We start from the raw sequence: 18,108 nt of genomic DNA on the forward strand, positions 1-18,108 counted from the left end.
TCCGGGCTCTCAGGACCTTGTCTCTGCACAAAAGGCTCATCAGGATCATACTGGCCATAAAGAGGACTTGTGTCCTCTTGCTCTTTGGCCTTGGTCCCTGTGGGAGTTCAGAGCTACTCTTAATTACCCTACAGCACTAAGCTATTCTAAATTGCCCCTGATGAAAACTGGGTGAGGAGAAAACCATCTTTGATATCATGCCTTTTTAATCTCTGTTTCAGGTACCTACAGGGTAACTATGGCACAGCTGAGGGCTTGGGCTGTCATTGGTCAAGTTTGTGTTCATCACCTGAGAGGCATCAAAAATATTGTATTGAAGGGGCTAGGAACAGTAGAGGGGTTAAAATGCTGAAGAACATTTTTGTGCTCAAAAGTTGAATCAGACCTGAAAACTTAGTGTTTTCACGTAAAAACATAAAAAAATAACATTTTGCATGTAGTGGTCATTTCTTTAATACATGTTTAAATACTTGTTTTAAAAACATATTATAAAATTGATTTTTTCCAGTTTTCCTCTTTAAAATTATGTCCTATTTACAGAAAGTAGGTATAAAGTGTCTTACTATCATAGAAACAAAATGTCGCTTTCGACTTATAATTGATGGCATATAAAAAAATCAGTTGTGATTTGTGTAATTCCCTATTTTAATTTTGCAAGAAAACAATTTCTGAAAAACGAATTTCCCATTATGTTCTGATTCTTACATGGAAAATCTGATTTTATTTTACATCTTCTTCCCCCTCTCAATTATTCAGTATATAGAGATTTTTTACTCCAAGCAACAAAAAACTACTTTTTCAGGGCTTTTATTTCATTGTTCATTGTGTGCACTAGTTCTCATGGAAGTGAAGTAGCAATAAGTCTTGTGTTGATTCTTCTGAGTGTACAGCGTTTTAGGGAACAGTCTTATCAATAATCTTGTCCATGGGAATACTTGTAAAGGAAGTAAAAATATGGGAAAATCACATGATTACTGTGAATAATCTCTTCAGAAATCACACAATTGTATGCATTTTTGTACCTTGTGAAGTTGTTTTCCCATAGGTAGTTATTATTTCACAGAGTAGAGGAAGATTTGGCATTAACAGATGTAAAAGGTTTTGACTATGTAATTAGAAATTGATCCCTTTTCCTTTTTCCTTTAAATTATGTCAGTTTAAAATACTGTGAACAGAGGAACAAAAAATTAACTGAATGCTACAAAAAAAAAAAAACAAACTGAGAAGGTCTGAGAAGAAAATAAACTAATGAAACACTAATGGTACCCAGACACAAAAGAAATATTCATTTTTAATATTGGAGATAGATATTATCCTATGGCTCCTCGGTTTCTATAACTTCCTTCCTCAGTAAAAACTTTACTTGACTAAATCCTTTCAGATGTGTTCTGTTACATGACATTTCTGGAGGGAGTAATATTTAATTGATATATAAGTAATTCAGGACACATCAGTAGAAACCTTAAGATTGGACAAAATTGTAAGAATAAGACATATGCTCTGACTTTTAAACACACTTAGAGTCGGATCCAGAAAGTGAAGTATCATGGGAAAAACTGGCCATGGGGTTTGTAACCAAAAGTATTTGGGAAGCATGCATTAAGTGTTACATAAAACCTGATTTAAAAAGACAGCAGAGGGTAAGGATTTGGAAGGGGAGTGGGAAGAGTTCAAGGCTAAATTAATATATGCCCAAGTGTAAGAGTGGCCATCTGGCAACTCAACCCTAACCTGTAACCTCGGGAGAAAGGAAGCAATGGTTTAGATGCAGAAAAGATGAGAAAAAATAATCAAACACTTAAAAGATAAAAATCAGATAAAGAACATTAGAAAGGCTCTGGAAAGCTTTGATAAGGTTTGGGAAGAAGCAATGGAGTTTGAAAACAGAAAGGCTGCTGCAAAAGGTAAGGCTTGATAGCCCTTCACAAACTTCTGTTCAGAAATCTTTAACAAAGCTGCAGGGCTGTCTCTCCAGCTGTTATTGTATGAAAGGAAAATGAAGGAAAAGGTGTTGTACAGTGTTATTTCCAGACCCCAGTGTGATCCTAAACTGCAGAATCACCAGGGATTCAGAGTGTAAAGAACTGGTACCAACACAGAGGAAAGCCCCGTTCTTCAGATTTGTGGCAGTCACACACCTGTGTGGCTTTGAACATGAGCTCAAAGTAGTATAGGGAATGAGTATGGGTTTGAGCAGGCGCTTAAAGTTAAGCATCCATTCATTTGCTGCATTGAATGAGAGTCTAAGCAAACATGGAGAAATTGAAACTTTTTTTTTTTTTTTGATAATGTCTGAGGTTTGCAGAGCTACAGCAGCATCGTACTGTTTGGAGAGCAACAGTAGCACAACATCACATATGTTCACATGCAGTTTAAAGCGGTGAAGAATATGCAGCCGGTGATGTCTCACACAGAAAATAAAGGACAGTCACTGCTGTTAATATGAGCATCCAAAAATATAGGTACAATGCTCTCTGCAGCCATATCTACCAAGATATGTATGGAAGTATCACTGTCTATGATATGACCTTGATAAAACACAGTAAAACACAGTCATAACTTTCAGAGTCTCTAACATAAGGGGGAGCACAGATGATGTTTATTAAAAGAAAAAACTAGAACATCTATTTTTCCAGTATGAATCTCCCTAGCTTTTTAACTTGTAAATACTTTTTTTTTATTATTTATAACTTTGTAATGGGAAAGAGGGTCTGTAAGAAATTAAACACATTTATTTGTATTCCAGAGTTTCTTCTGATTCAAGTGTTAACTGTCCAATTTATTAACAGAAGACTTCTTTTTCGATGTGTAAGGATCATTTACTTTTAACAGGGAAAAATTGCACCAGATCCAATTATCATATAAATTGTTGAAATAAAATGAGCTAAAAGAAATAGGCACTTGTCAGACCGATCTTATTGCTGGTAGTATCTCAGATCAACCCATCCATTTTGTTTCACCGCTGCTTCTCTTACCTGAGGGATATCACTTACTTATGACCAAGTTTATCTTTGTTGGAGGTAGATTGCTGCTACTGTTAGTAAAGTTATTGTGAAGTTATTAGCTCAGTAAAAGTAGTTAAAAGAGAAAAAAAGTCACTGAAGTGAATAAAACCATCTTAAATATAATGGTTCAGGTAGACAGAGAATAAGTAATCAGAATGTATTCTGCTTATTATGTTTTTTTAATATGAGGACACTTTGGCATTTATTTCACTCTTTTCATATGGAAGGATATTAGATGAGATTGTATAGCCAACGGGGTTACTATTCATAGATACCCTTGTAAGCTGCCAGTCATCACAACCAACAGCTCTGGAGAATGGAAAATTCATAAGATGGTGAAAATAATATAAAGATGTAAAGCAATATTTTGCCTTTTGTCCCCGGGTCAATGCTGGTTCAGGTGGGTACTATTCCAAAAATAATTAGAATTACTTGTTGAATGTGTTGTAATTATCAGCTTGAATTTTTAAAGATTATGCAAGATAGTAGCCTATGTGCTAATACCCAGGTAGATGCAGTAGGATGTCGGTATAGCTAGTTCTGTGAGCTTGGTAGGAAATGATATATGCTCTTGGTTGCTCACATCTTTCACAAGTTCTAAGTGCTGGCTGGTTTTCACCCTTCCTCCTTCCCCACTTTTCTTGCATTGGCTTCTCCAAAAGCACAGCAGAACTCTGCTGCTTTCCTCCTGATCCGTTGGTTGTCATTTCAGGTCAAGGGAACAGGGTCAGGGAGCATGGAGCAAAAAGGGAAAAAAAGATGGAATCCTACCAGGCTTGTTTGTACTGTTAATACTTCTGCTTTAATGTTTATATTTTAGTGGAGATGTTTAATTTAAAAAGTTAGTGTTTAACATATGCATGTGTTTGAAGGAAAGATCAAGTCAAGGTTATCAGTGACTAAAATGAACTGTAGTCTCTGGACGAAATGGTTTTGTAATGAAAAAATGTTTATCAATAGAAGCAAAAATTATTCTGACAAATCATTGCTGAACTTCCACTGGTGTTCTGGTTTGTTCTGGTTGCAATGGCAGTAAAGGGGTTGAACTGTGGAAATGATTGAGACAGCATAGAGGACTCCACCGAGTAACTAGAGAATTAACTACTCTGAAAAAGAATCAGATTTTTTTATGCCATGATTTCTGAGCCTTTTTGTTCCATTTCAATTTAAGCTTTCCCCCCCAAAAAAAAAAAAAAAATTATCTTTCTTCAGTCTTTTTTGGTGGCATATGGATAACATCAGACCTGAGCAAACAAAAGTAGAATTTTACATTCATTTTAAGGCCTTCTCATGCAATCCTCTTTCTGCAGTATGTCTGGGAATACAATAATATTTAGTATAACAAATAGTGAGCTCAGAAAGATCTCAAAACCTTTCAAAACTACAAACCTTGAGAGGAATTTGAAATCTCCATAGTTCATTCATTCAATGTCATGATGTAAATATACAATTCCACAGCTACTAAAATTGCTTAATTGTTTCCACATTTTTGTTCCTGCAGAGAAATACGTGCTTGTTTGGTTTTGGTAGGATACAACATTTATTATGTGTTTTGCTTAGTTTTGCAGATACAAGTGAGATGAAGCACATAACAACTCAATTCTTTCATGCAAGAGTTGTTCTTGCCCCCACTGAGGTAAGGACATTTTGGGTACTGTGTACAACAATGCAAATAGTTGAGGATGTGCAGGAAACCCCCCAAGTTTTCTGTAATTTGTTAGTTAAAAAGACTTTATTCAGAAGGGGGGTTTATAATATTAGAAATAGATTTCTCAGCACACTGTTTTCATGTGAAACTGTTCAAAAGCAAAAAGCAAAGCTAATCAAGATGAAAGGCCAATTGTAGAAATTCAGAACCTTGTGGTAAATGCCTTTTAAGAGAACCAGGTGTAAGATTTCTGGATTCTGTATCTGTGGGTTTCCAGTATTTCTAAGATGTGCCTTACCAGAAACCTACAGCAGTAGTTTGAGTATTTTTAATGTGTGCTGAGACTATGGACTTCTGCGATCCCCTTTTCCCATCCCATTTTTTCACTTCAGATGTGTTAATCTGACAAATTAATTGCGATTGGGACTGCTGTCAGTATTTTGTCAGCTGCAGATTTATGGAGTGGGTAAGCTGTTGATTATTAAGATTATTAAGAAGGTCCTCCTGATAACTCTGAGCACTAGGCATTGCTGGGGCTTGAGTATTTTTTTTAGAAAAAAAAGATGTGTGTGAAAATGTAAGTGATGAGTATTTTCCAGTGCACTTAGAAACAAGGAAAGGATCAGGACACATAACTGCAGCTGTACAGACACATGGAGCAGTAAGGCAGTAGACTGATTACATACCTGAATATTTTTCAGGATATACATGGGAAAAGACCACATATGTTTAGTAAATCTATCACTTTCAACCCTAAAATGATTATTTTTCATATAACCTGGCAATACTGTCTATGAATAAAATACATGAAAAAATACCATTTTTGTCTAATCCCCATTTCCCATCTACCCAATTAAAACAAAAACAACAAAAAAGTGAATAAATTGACCTTTTGCAAGTATTCCCAAGCCTTAGAAAGGAAATGAAAATAAATAGTTTTAATGCAAGAACCTGTAAACATATTGGATTTTTAATTAGTTTGTTATGGTGGTAGGTATTGAATGGCAGAAAATCAAACCCTGAAGGAGGAAAAGCCAGTCTCATGGTTTAAGCCCAGCCAGCAACTCAACCCCACACAACCACTTGCTCATTCATCCCCAGTGCGATGGGAGAGAGAACTGGAAGGGTAAAAATGAAAAAAAAAACCTTGTGAGTTAAGATAAAGACAGTTTAATAAGTAAAGCAAAAGCTGTGCACACAAGCAAAGGAAAACAAGGAATTCATTCACCACTCTCTAATGCAGGCCAGTGTTTGGCCATCTGCAGGACAGCAGGGCTCTGTGGTGCATAGTGATTACTTGGGAAGATAACTACTATAACTCCCAACAGCATCCCTTTCCTTCTTCTTCCCCCAGCAATATAAGCTGAGCACGAGGCTCATGGCAGGGGACATCCCTGGGGTCAGGCGGGGTCAGCTGTCCCGGCCGTGCCCCCTCCCAGCTCCTTGTGCCCCCCAGCCCGCTCGCTGGCGCGTGGGGTGAGGAGCAGCAGAGCCCTTGGCTCTGTGTAAGCCCCGCTCAGCAGGGACTGGGCAGCCCTGTGTTACCAGCACCCTCTCCAGCACAAACCCAAAACACAGCCCCTTAACAGCTGCTAGGAAGAAAATTAACTCTATCCCAGCCAAAACCAACATACAAATACCAAGATACTTGGAGAGCTATTTTTTGCTTAGAGAAAAAGTCCAAAAGCAAGAGAGTGGGGTTGATCTTAACCCCAAGCTGTGTTAGCTATCTAAATCAGAGATTCATGTCTGTGCAGCAATATATCATTTCAAATTTCTTTCAGCACCACAGGTTGAGTATATACCTGTGCAGTCAATCTCTTTTTTTTTTTTTTTTTTTTTTTTTTTTTTCCCCACAGGATGCCTTTCCCTCAAAACTTTGTTCTCCCCTGGGCCTGGTAACATCCACATCGTTCTCATATGTTTATTCATTTGGGTTCTCCTGACTTTCTCAGTGAACTCCAAGAAGCCAGAAATGGGGGCAAGAACAAAGCAGTCAGTGCATTTTAGAGGACAGGAGGTATCAGCACAGGAAAACAATGTCAAAACAGAGTGCAGTGAATCCTGCAGGTATGGGTGCCTCCTACAATAGAGGTTACTAAATTTTTCTCCTTATTCAAGCCCTAAAATATCTTAGTCGGAAAAGGCTTGCCTCCTCACAATTGTGAGTACAGCTCAGGCTGGTGAAGGTAACTTAGCTGCCTGGGTATGTGGGGTGAAAGCCCTGCACCAGGTGTCTTTAAGAGTTTGTGAAAGGTAGAGTCTTCTGAAAGGTAAGCTTTTAAAGTGCTGCTACAGAAACCACACCATACTGTCAGCGGCCCCTGCTGAAATGGTCAGTGCCTGTGCCCATCATTTGTCTCAGGTGTTTCCATCAAATAGCATCTTCAGCTGAGTTGGTTACACAGATCTGAGACTGAAAGTTGGTTAAAAATCTCTTAACCAGTGCCCTTGCTTCCCCCAGTGCTATGAGGGGGTGGGAGAAGGACAACCTGGGGGCAAATCAACATCCTGCCATCCTCTAGTGTGTGCTGCTCAGAGAGCCCTGTGCTGCCTCCCACTGTTACCTCTCCAAGCAGAGGGTTTCCTCCAGGATTAAGCTCCCAGAGAACACACCAGGTGAGGTGGGCAGATGTTATTTGGTAGCTGTAGTGGGGTGCATGATGAGGTGGGGATCCCTGCATCCAGGTAAGGAGGAGTGGGTGTGCAGAGGGGTTACACAAATGGGGAAGGACAGGGAAGGTCATGGGCTTGGAGAGCCCTGTGTGCCTGGAGCTGTGTAGGAGGGGGTGGGAGCATCCTGGTGGGTGTCCTGGGAAAAAGACCTGCTCTTACTGCTCAGGATAGAGTGCAGAAGGGTGCACTGGTGCTCCCGGGTGTAGTTTGAAGTTGTTGCTCTGGCGGCTCTCCTCTGCCAAGCAAGAGAGGGGAATGATGGCACTGACTGATTATTTTGCATGTTGGCATCGTTTTCTACCCTTCACTCCTGCCACACACATACATACACACCCCTCCGCGGCGTCCCCTAAGAGACAAGATCTAGGGAAGGCAGAAAACGATCTTAACCTGGGCACGGCAGACGGGGAGAAGCGGCACTAACCACTCCCAGCGGAGGGGCGGCACAGCCGGATGAGGCAGACGTGCGGCGTGTGAGGGGGAGAGCCCCCGACGGAGCCCCCCACCCCGCTAGGCAGCCTGCAGGCAGCCCTGCCCTCTCCAGGAAGGCTCTCTCGCCGCGCCTGCTCTGGGGTAGCCCCCTGGGAGGGCGCAGGGGCACTCGCCCAGCTCCGGCCAGAAAAGGGGCGCTCCGAAAAAAACCCATCAAATCCACACCTACAGGAGGACAACGGCGGGGGAAGAGGGGGAGGGAAGACGGGGAAGACAACGCAACTCACATGCCAACATCGCAGCAGGCTCTTCCTCCAGGAAGCGAATCCCCGGCGCTCCCGGGTTGCTCTGCCTGAGCGGTGCCGAGTGGGGGATAAGGATGAGCCGCCGCCTCGACCGCGCCGGTGGCGGCTGCAGCACCGCGGACAGCGCCCGCCCCGTCCGGCCGCGCTGAGCGGCCGTTCAGCACCAGGGACAGCGGCAGCGCAGCGCACCATGGGGGGCCGGCGCCGCGCCCGCCCCGCGCCGCCGGAGTGAAGCGGAGCTGCCCCGACGCGCACATGTAAGGTGCTGCCCCTGCGGGGGCGGCGGGCACCGGGGGTCTGCCGTGTCCACCAGCTGCCTTCCCTTTCTGCTCCTCTGGGAAGTGCTCTGGCTCTAATGCCCGTCCCTAGTTACGCACCGGGAAGTTTTGTCTGGGCTAGAGGTGTCTCGGTGTGGCTCGGTCTCCTGCAAGCCTGAGTATAGGCTGGCATGAGTGAGGTGGGTGGCTGCGTGGGAAATCGGTTTGGCTTTCTACCCTTGGAATTTGTGCAAACGTGTTTGGTCTCAGTGTACCGCAAAGGGCTGCTTGTTTGTTACCGGCCACATGGTTTGGAGCCACGCTGTTGTCTTCTCCTGTAGCTGGGTGAATTTTTTGAGGGTTTGCTTTTCCTGGAAACGGTGTGGCCAAGGTGAAACGAGGAAAAATGAGAGGGGCAAATACGGGACACTGTATCATGCCTGTTGCAGTTTGCTGGGTCTAACGGTTGTCAGAAATCCTTTGCTCTCCTATTTTTCTTGTCTTGAAATAACGGTGAAGTGAGCAATGAAAAGGGTGCAGCAATAGGGAAAAATGAAATACAGCCAGAATCGAGATTACCAGTTCTTTTCAGAGCTTCTTTCTCTTTTACATGGAACTGTTAGTTGAAAATCAGCGTTACACTGCCCCCTGCTTGCACCATTAGAAATATTTTTCATTGCTTTCAACAGTAGTAAAAATTTATGAATGAACAGGTATTCTTCTGTTGTGTTCTCAGTACGATCTCAGCCTGAGTTTTGAAGTGCTTCAACAGTAAAGGTGTCCTATTCTTAGTTCCCAAATCCGGATTAAAAAGGAAGAGTCAGACTCATTCTTGTCATGGCAGTTTATTTGGTGGCCAAACATGTTAATGAATGGACAATGGGAGAGAATGCAGAAATAGTCTTGATTTTTGTATATCTATCTCACATGCATTCTATGTTTACCTTTGTAATAATTAGTCATCTTCACAATCATATATTAAGGGGAAGCAAGGAAGGAAGGAAAAAAATCCCCAGTACATATAACACAAGAAGAAACTGAATTCGAGAAACAAAGTGATTACAGTCTCTCCAGCTGTAAAAGTCTTGTATTGGTGCATGAGATTGCTTTGGAATGGGAAAGAAAATGCTGATGCTTACTTTAAAAAAAGGGGGGAGGGTGAGACAACTCAGAAACAGAGGATGGGGTTTTCTGAAAGATAGCTGGTAGAAAGCCAAATTCCAATTCCTTTTTTCAAACCACCAGGCAGAGCTGCCTCCTTTCTAACACACATCAGGGAAGACATGAAAACATAGATGCTGGTAAAGATTTGGTGGTCTGTCCTCAATGTTTCTAGGTTATTGACCTCAGACCTTATGCTTCATGACAAGAAGGTGTTGGGAATGTTAGTGTGCATCATTCATCAGCATCCTTTAATGACATGAGAGGCCTGGTTTGTCTTCCTGAACGTATCTAGTGCTGCCATTTCTTTAAGGGATTTGAAAAGGTGTGGTTTTGCTGACTGCATCTGTACTTCCACAAGGAGAGAGGCCTCTTTTCAAAGTTTGACCTTGAAATATCATATTCTTCTATCTATATGAGCAGTGGAAATGGTTGGAGGGGACATTACTTCCTGCAACTGCTTTGTAGGACTGCTCTGCAAGTAAATTAGTATCTGCTTGAACAGAGCTAAAAAAAAAAATCTATTAATTGTCCCTAGATACGTATGCAACTTTTCATGTAGGAGAATGACCATGTTGCTAACAGTATTGAATTTGTGTTTTGGATATCCCAAGATTAAATAAAATGGCACTTAAACATTTGAAAGCATAGAAAACTTTGGAATAAGCTGCTGTTAATCAAAAGCAACCACCCCAAATGATACTGAGTCTGTTACATAGTAAATTAGCAATATGTGAAAAAGGATACTTAAAATTTTCATCTTGAAGGATTACATCTTGACTTAAGGTAAGATTTAGAAGGCTATTTAAGATATTAGAGAGAAAAAGGGTATCGGAAAGCTCTAGTAATACATACCTATGCAGCATTTGGAAAGCCAGAGTAGCCTATTGCACGTAGGATATTAAATGCGTGCAGCTGTGTTCAACCTGCACTCCTGACCTGAAGTCTGGACTCTGCTGTAAAACATGTTGTAATTTTTTTAACTAAAAGATGCAACATCCTACATTTTTGCTCTGAACAAATTGACTTACTCTTTTAAATTGATTCATTTCTATACCAATTTGCATCTGCTTGTAAAACTTAATTTCCTTAATTTTTGTTCATGTTTATAGCATGTCTTAGATCAGGTTTCCTGTGTGGAAGCAAGGGTTAATAGAGGAAAATGGTCCATTTGATGTATAAGAGCTGTGTCAATTCCAAAGAGGCCTCAGGGAGTCTGCAGCCTTTACATGCCCTGATTCTTTTTAGAAATATTGATGTAAGTAGAAAGAAAAATAATAAGTAAAGTGTCAATCTGACAGTTTCTGAGACTCTGCAGGAACCAAAAGTGATGTGTTCAAAATGGCTTTTGGAAACTTAAATTTCTTTTTGAAGAAGATGGACTCAATGTCTCATCAAAGCCTACTCTATGGCTGCTTTATCCAACATGGGGCACAGTAATGGTTACATAGCCTAAGTTTCTTCTGTAGTTTCTGGACAAAGGGGGTCATTGAAAGGGCACAGGGAGACTCCTGCCAGCCTCTCTCCACTGAATGAAAGCAAACCCAAAGTGCAGTCAGAGACTGTAAGTTCCTAAAGCTGCCTTCATAAATGCCTTGCTCAACTTTTAGGCTCTAAGACAAGTAAAGGTTGACATCACCTGAGAATTCCAAAATTGCTGCAGTACCTAATACCCATTGATTTCAATACCTAGTCAGACTTTAGATGTTTTACAAATGTAAGCAGATACTACTCAGCCTGCACTACATGCTTGTAAAGTTCTGGCTCAACAGCACATTAAAAACTCCATTTTAGCCTCTTAAGAAATTTAGAACTTTGAATATTTTCCCCAAGCCTTAGCTCTAGATGATAGCCCTGCCCCTCCATAGGTTCTTGTTTGGGCCTAGAGAGGCAGCAGAAGGTCCTGCATGGCATAGTCTGGAGGATCAAGGAGAAAAGGCATTTGCTGAGGTAAACTCCGTATGAGGCAGCCTAGCTTCCTTCCTAAGTCCACCTTGACCTACATGTCTGGAACTCAGACCAGTTAGGAGAGTGTGGCTCCAAAAAAGGAGAGTTTCAGCTTCAACAGTGTTTTCAGTGATATCACATTAAGAACAAATCTCATGTTATGCCCTGTTCCCTTCTCAGATATTTAGTGTCTCGGTGCCCAGTACGTCCGTGCAAGGTGGAAGGACCTATTCTTAGCCATTTAACTAGAAACTCAGAGGGTCCTGGGGAGGTTTTATTAAGAGCTTAATCACCTTTCAGAAACTGCTACTCTTCTCCACTCACCACATGAGTCCAGCCATCTTATGGCTCCCTCAGCTGTGTAAAGCTGCATGTGCTTTGCTGCAAACAGTACTTAAGCCCTGAAATTTTGGTTTTCTTTTCCCAGACCGTTTTCTCTCCAACAACACTGCATACATTGACATTCTTTCCTAGAAAAACACAATATTTAATTGCAGTGCCTGACGAGTTTGATCACTAGCTGTCTCAATAAAATATGCAAATACAGAGTAATTTCAATGCAAAGCACCTTTAAACAAAAATGGCAAGATAAATGCAATCAAGTTACAATTACTTTTTTTTAAGAGGGAACATTACACATACTCAGTAAATACGATTAGTTCTAAACCTGCCTGCACATAACTGAAATGCAGAATAGAAAAAGGTGCCGAGTATAGTCATGACACCACAGTAGGGCTCAGTTTCCAAGATCTTCAGCTACAGCATATATTACTTCTTGCACTACCACTTTTTTATCACGATTCAGTTCTCAGGTCAAACATAATTATAACTTTCTTTTCAGAACAGTTGATAGCTAAGCATTTCTCATGAAATTATTCAAAGTTAAAAGTGTAATTTTTTATTCATCTCTTGTCCTCTATAAAGATGACAAAGTGCAATAGCTGAGATATTGATCTTTTCTGCTCATGAGCAAGGCTGGGGGGCATAATTCATCTGAGGTGAAGCCCTCTGAATGATGGTACTCTTGCCCTTACCTGCAGGCAGTAGAGACCAACTCTGTGCTGCAGGGACATCCCAGCAGAACATTTATTGCAAGACAAATGTTCTGTAGGAATTCTCTTTCTGGAGGGCAGGCATGCTTTTCTGTTTCCTCTTTCTTTGATGCAAATTTTGCTGTTAGAAACAGCATAAGAAACCAGCATTCACTCTGAATTGAAGAAAGTGAAATGAAGGTCCTTTTTTTTGGCATGTTACTTCATATACAACAAACCGGTGCTAATTAGCTCTAGGACAGACTCTAACCTCTCAGGCAAAAATTTTAGAACTGGGCCAATGGTAATATTTTATGTAGCTTTATGTTTATTTTGGGTGTGATTGTAAAGTTATCTGGCTTCTCCTTTAGAAGTCATAACATACCAGAAGAGAAAAGTTTTTCTAAGAAAAGAAGAATTAAGTATCAAGAATTATACTTGGATATCAGGCAAAATATCTAATAAATTCCTCACTGCTGGAAATGATCCATATAGCTGAGTTGCTTCCAGTACTGACCATTAAATATAACAACAAACAAGGTTGCCAAATATCTTGCCCTACATGGTTTTTGAACATCAGAAAAGCCCAGTGGAATTCCTCCAGCTTGAAGCAGCTATTGCAATTAACAGCCCTAAGATATTTAGGCGTGTGCAATCCTGCTGCACCCACAGGTCATCACTGAGCAGCTGCAGGAGCTGGATTGCTTTCCAGTCAATCCCAGCCACAGTTGCTTAAGCCATCACCAGCTCATCCTTTTAAGTTGCTTAACATTTTAAGAGGTTTAATTTAACATCCAGGAAAGCCCACGACTGCAAATGTGTAAAGTGCTTCCTGGTACCTTAAGTCTCTATCTAACAAAGTCAGAATTCAGAAGTGTTTATTGGTATGTATAGTCCTTACGTGAACTCAGTAAGACTTCAGTGCAGGTTTAAAACTTAAATGTTGTCCTGAACAGCTAAGGACATGCCCTCCAGTTTAGATAAGCACTTCTGCATATGGTTCATTTCTTCGTTTTAAGCACATGTTAGTCCTCTTGATCTCACTGGGGCTGCTTCTAAGATGAAAGCTAATTGTTGGGGACATTGTGTATGTGTGTGTGCATGTGCATATGTGTTTGCAAAATTTGGACTCCACTGAACTCAATGGATCTTGAATGGTTGACTTCAAAGGGGCCTCGGTGTTACCCCAGGCATTTTGCTGCTTTAGAGACTTCTGTCTCCTTGTCAGTGTTAGATATGTTAATGGTATTTTTTATTTTTTTTTACTGTTATTGTTTTCTCTTATAGAAAACTTCATTCAGTCATGGGTATTAATTTTACGTAACCGTATCTCCTTCGTTATTCTTATGTTCCTCATGTCTGTGTCCTTAAACTTTCTTTCACAACCTTAGTTTTAAGGTTCGTATAACACTTCATCTCTCAGTGGAGCATAGGATGATATGTTTAGTTTCTTCCAGCTTTTAGTAAGTTGTTATATGGATGCATCAAAGCTTAGGGAAACAGGTTCTTAACTATGAACCTCTCTTTCAACTGCGTATGGTCACAAAATTGCTTTCTTAGGATTTGTTAAAATTTTAATGTAACTGCTAAAAATTTTCCGTAAAATTTGTTTGAAACTCTCCAGTATTAGCTTTCTATTCTAGATCAGTAAAAAAGTGATGAATTAAGATGATAGCTGCACATGTATATGTTAGTTGCATGGGAACAGCTACCTTGAGAATTTCTGTGTCCTGATATTTTAGGTATTTGGGGATTCTGATGCCTTTTGTTTTCCCGGGCTTTTACTTAATTCCATTACTATGTTATTACATACGTTATTTCATTACGTATTACTGAAGGCAATATATCTACTCCACTCTGTTTCCTGGCACCTTTCCCTTTCGTCATTCATGACAGCACTTCCAAACTCCAGTAGTATTTTTCAGAGCACCACATGAACTTTTCATTGACTGAAGGTCAAATCTGCCTTGAGGAACAGATGGAGTGTGGAAGGATGAACCTTCGCCACCCACTGAGCATTAACACCTGCTTACTTGTTACATCTGCCCACTGCAGCTTAGAAGCTCCTGCAAATTTTATCCAAATGATTTAGGACTTGCTATGGGACTGAGTGCAAATGCTTTTTGTGGAAGCAGTGTTGTTTATACCTTTTTACTCAGGCTGCACGTTCTGTAGGCTTAGGATGGAAATTAACACCTCATGCTTAGGCTCTAAAAGAGGGACTATGATTTCGTTAAGATGCTACTGCGATGAAATTAAAAAACTATGAGATGGCACTGAATGCAAAGTGTGAACATTTTAAAACCACAGATAGATTTAGGATTTTAGTTAAATTCATACAATGGTTTACTCCCCTTTGAGCCCATTTGCATGTGGCATAGTTTTCGTCAGGGGTTCCAGAGAAGGTAGAATAAGAACAGTTTGTGTCCATCCCACCGACTGCAAGTGAAGGCATTTCAGCCACATAATCAGTGGGGAAACTCATGACCATTTTTGATCTGCCCTCTGTTTGTGGTCAGATAACTGTGTTCTCTTCTTTCTGCAGTGGCACTCTGAAAGATGTGTACTGGGGAGTGATGTGACACCAAATCAGGAGTTATTCCTGTTTTTCAAGACTGGCCCCAGGATTTGGGTACTTGTATTTAGAGTAGCTGCAAACTATATTTCAGTGAAAAAATTCAGACGGTTATTCATTAAACGGCTCTAGATCAGGAAACAGAAAAATGGTATTATGTAGCATGAAAAAAGCAGTGAATTAATAGGTGGTTTACTTGTACCAGCTGAATCTTAACAGAACATGCAACATCTCTACCCTTGTTACTGTGTGTTCAAAATTAGAGGCATGATTTTTAACTTTATGGAACATAGCTTGTTGGCCTGATCCAAGGTCTATTGACATAGTCCTACTAACTTTCTTTAGGGCTCATGTCCTCAAGGATAAAATTGAAAAAGAGTAAGTCAGAGAAATATTATGGTGTAGATATCACTCCTAAATACTGTGTAATGAAGTTCTAAACAATAAAATGAAAACCAATATGTTCATACTATCTTTTTTTCTTTTTTTTTTTTTTTCTATTTCTCGAGTTAACGTGCTGTGTATCCTTGTTGATATCCAGAAGGGTGTACAAGTTGGAAGAAAACTTGTCTGTTGTTCATAAAGCTAATCTTCTTTATTCCACATGTATCTTAAATGATTTTAAACAACTGGCCCAGATCATAAAGCTAGCGAGATCCGATCATAATGAGATATTTTTATCCTTATTTCAGGTTATGTGAGACCATGACTCTCTGAGAATATAACCAACCTTCCTTTCTGGTATTCTGCAGGTTGAGAAACAGCAATTATAAAAACATGCATCGAAGGCACACAACCCTTCGGGAGAAGGGCCGGAGGCAGGCCATCCGGGGCCCAGCCTACATGTTCAATGAGAAAGGCACCAGCCTGACTGCAGAAGAGGAACGTTTTCTCGATTCTGCAGAATATGGCAACATTCCTGTTGTGCGAAAAATGCTGGAGGAATCCAAAACCTTGAACTTCAATTGTGTCGATTATATGGGACAAAACGCTCTTCAGTTAGCTGTAGGGAATGAGCACCTGGAAGTGACAGAGCTCCTCCTCAAAAAGGAGAATCTCGCTCGAGTCGGAGATGCGCTTTTGTTAGCCATCAGTAAAGGATACGTGCGCATTGTGGAAGCAATATTGAACCACCCAGCCTTTGCACAAGGACAGCGTCTCACACTCAGCCCCCTTGAGCAGGAACTGAGAGATGATGATTTTTATGCTTATGATGAAGATGGAACTCGGTTCTCCCATGACATTACCCCTATCATACTTGCTGCCCACTGCCAGGAGTATGAAATTGTTCACATCTTACTTCTAAAAGGCGCGCGGATTGAAAGGCCACATGACTATTTTTGCAAGTGCAATGAATGTATTGAGAAGCAGAGGAAAGATTCCTTTAGTCACTCTCGATCGAGAATGAATGCCTACAAAGGATTAGCCAGTGCTGCTTATTTGTCTCTTTCCAGTGAAGACCCTGTCCTTACTGCTTTAGAGCTAAGCAATGAATTGGCCAGACTAGCGAACATTGAAACTGAATTTAAGGTAATTCACCACTGTGCCTTTTTCCTTGGGCTGAATGTATTCAGGGTGCTGTGTGCTTTATATGGTTGATCAAGTCTTGGTTTTCCGTTGGAGGGGGTGGGGGAGGAAACAGAAGCTGCAGAAACTGCCAGGTGTGTTAACTACACATAGATTTAGATCACTGTGCATCCCCCAGTTAATAAATACATGGAACTGAACATTGCATATTATAGCAGAGACATCCTTACCTGGAGTTCTTACGTTGCACACTGTGATTGCTTAGACTCTTTAGTTTGCAGCAGGAATAAAAATTAGATTATTACAAAGATGGAGACTCATTTTTTGTAAGAAAGGTAAGTCTTTTTAATTGAGCAATCTATTTAGAGGCAGAGCTCTAGAGGTTGGTTTAACGGCTTAAGAATCCAGTACACCTAGTTCTGTTTCAATGATAAAGGGTATAAACTAAGCAATTTTGGTTCCGTGTAAAATAATTTAAATTGCATTTCATCTTAATGGTTTGGTAGTGCATCTTTATATGATGGATTTCATGAGAAAGGAGGAGAGAAATGATCAAGAGATTGTTATAAAATTTATCATCATGCAAACATAACAGTGGGACTTGCAGAACATTCTTACAAGTTATTCAAGATTGCCATTATCATAATGAGTTTGTAAATGCCCAATGCCATTTGCATTATTTCTCTAAGTAATTTCCATGACATAAATAGCAATGTCTCCCTTTCAAAAATAAATTAGTCATGAAAAAAATAATTTTCAGTGGCTCAGTCATCAACATAAGACTGTTTTCTGACTTACCACTATTGTGCAGCTATGATCAGTGACACTAGGGTAATAAAATCTATGTTGTGAGTGAACTGGAGTAGGATGCTTGCCAGGAAGCCGTTACTTTTAATTTAGAAAACTATTCAAGTCTTAAAGCATCAATTTCCAGATTTGTAGTTATAGGCTGCAAAGGACCAGGGCAGTGGTTGTCCCCCCTGTGCTGGGCACTGGTGGGGCCACACCGTGACCCCTGGGGTCAGTGTTGGGCCCCTCACTCCCAGAGGGACGCTGAGGGGCTGGAGCGTGTCCAGGGACGGGCAGGGGGCTGGGGAAGGGGCTGGGGCACCAGCCTGATGGGGGGTGGCGGGGGTAGCTGGGGGTGCTCAGCCTGCAGAAAAGGAGGCTCAGGGGGGACCTTCTCGCTCCCCACAGCTGCCTGACAGGGGGGTGTAGGCAGGGGAGGTCGGTCCCTTCTCCCAGGTGACAAGCAATAGGACAAGAAGAAATGGCCTCAAGTTGTGCCGGGGAGGTTTAGGTTGGAGATTAGGAAAAATTTCTTCACGGAAAGGGTGGTCGAGCACTGGAACAGGCTGCCCAGGGAGGTGGTGGAGTCACCAACCCTGGGGGTATTTACAAGATGTGTAGATGTGGTACTCAGGGACATGGTTTAGTGATGCACTTGGCAGTGCTGGGTTAACAGTCAGACTTGATGATCTGAAAGGTCTTTTCCAACCTAAACGATTCTATGCTCTTCAGTTTAAAAGTGAGAAGAAAGCATG

General features: G+C 41.0%; 1 protein-coding gene across 5 annotated transcripts in view; it reads left to right on the forward strand.

The window, feature by feature from the left end:
- Positions 1–15,796: 15,796 nt before the first annotated feature.
- TRPC7 (transient receptor potential cation channel subfamily C member 7) overlaps positions 15,797–18,108 on the forward strand; it is a 73,154-nt gene continuing 70,842 nt past the window's right edge. For all 5 annotated transcript variants that reach the window (XM_027807410.2, XM_055719417.1, XM_055719419.1 and 2 more), the window contains exon 1: positions 15,797–16,567. In XM_027807410.2, the coding sequence (XP_027663211.2) occupies positions 15,815–16,567 (753 nt within the window). In that variant the 5' untranslated portion in view covers positions 15,797–15,814. The remainder of the gene's footprint in view (positions 16,568–18,108) is intronic.

Source organism: Falco cherrug, chromosome 8 (genome assembly GCF_023634085.1).
Source record: "Falco cherrug isolate bFalChe1 chromosome 8, bFalChe1.pri, whole genome shotgun sequence".
NCBI lineage: Eukaryota > Metazoa > Chordata > Aves > Falconiformes > Falconidae > Falco > Falco cherrug.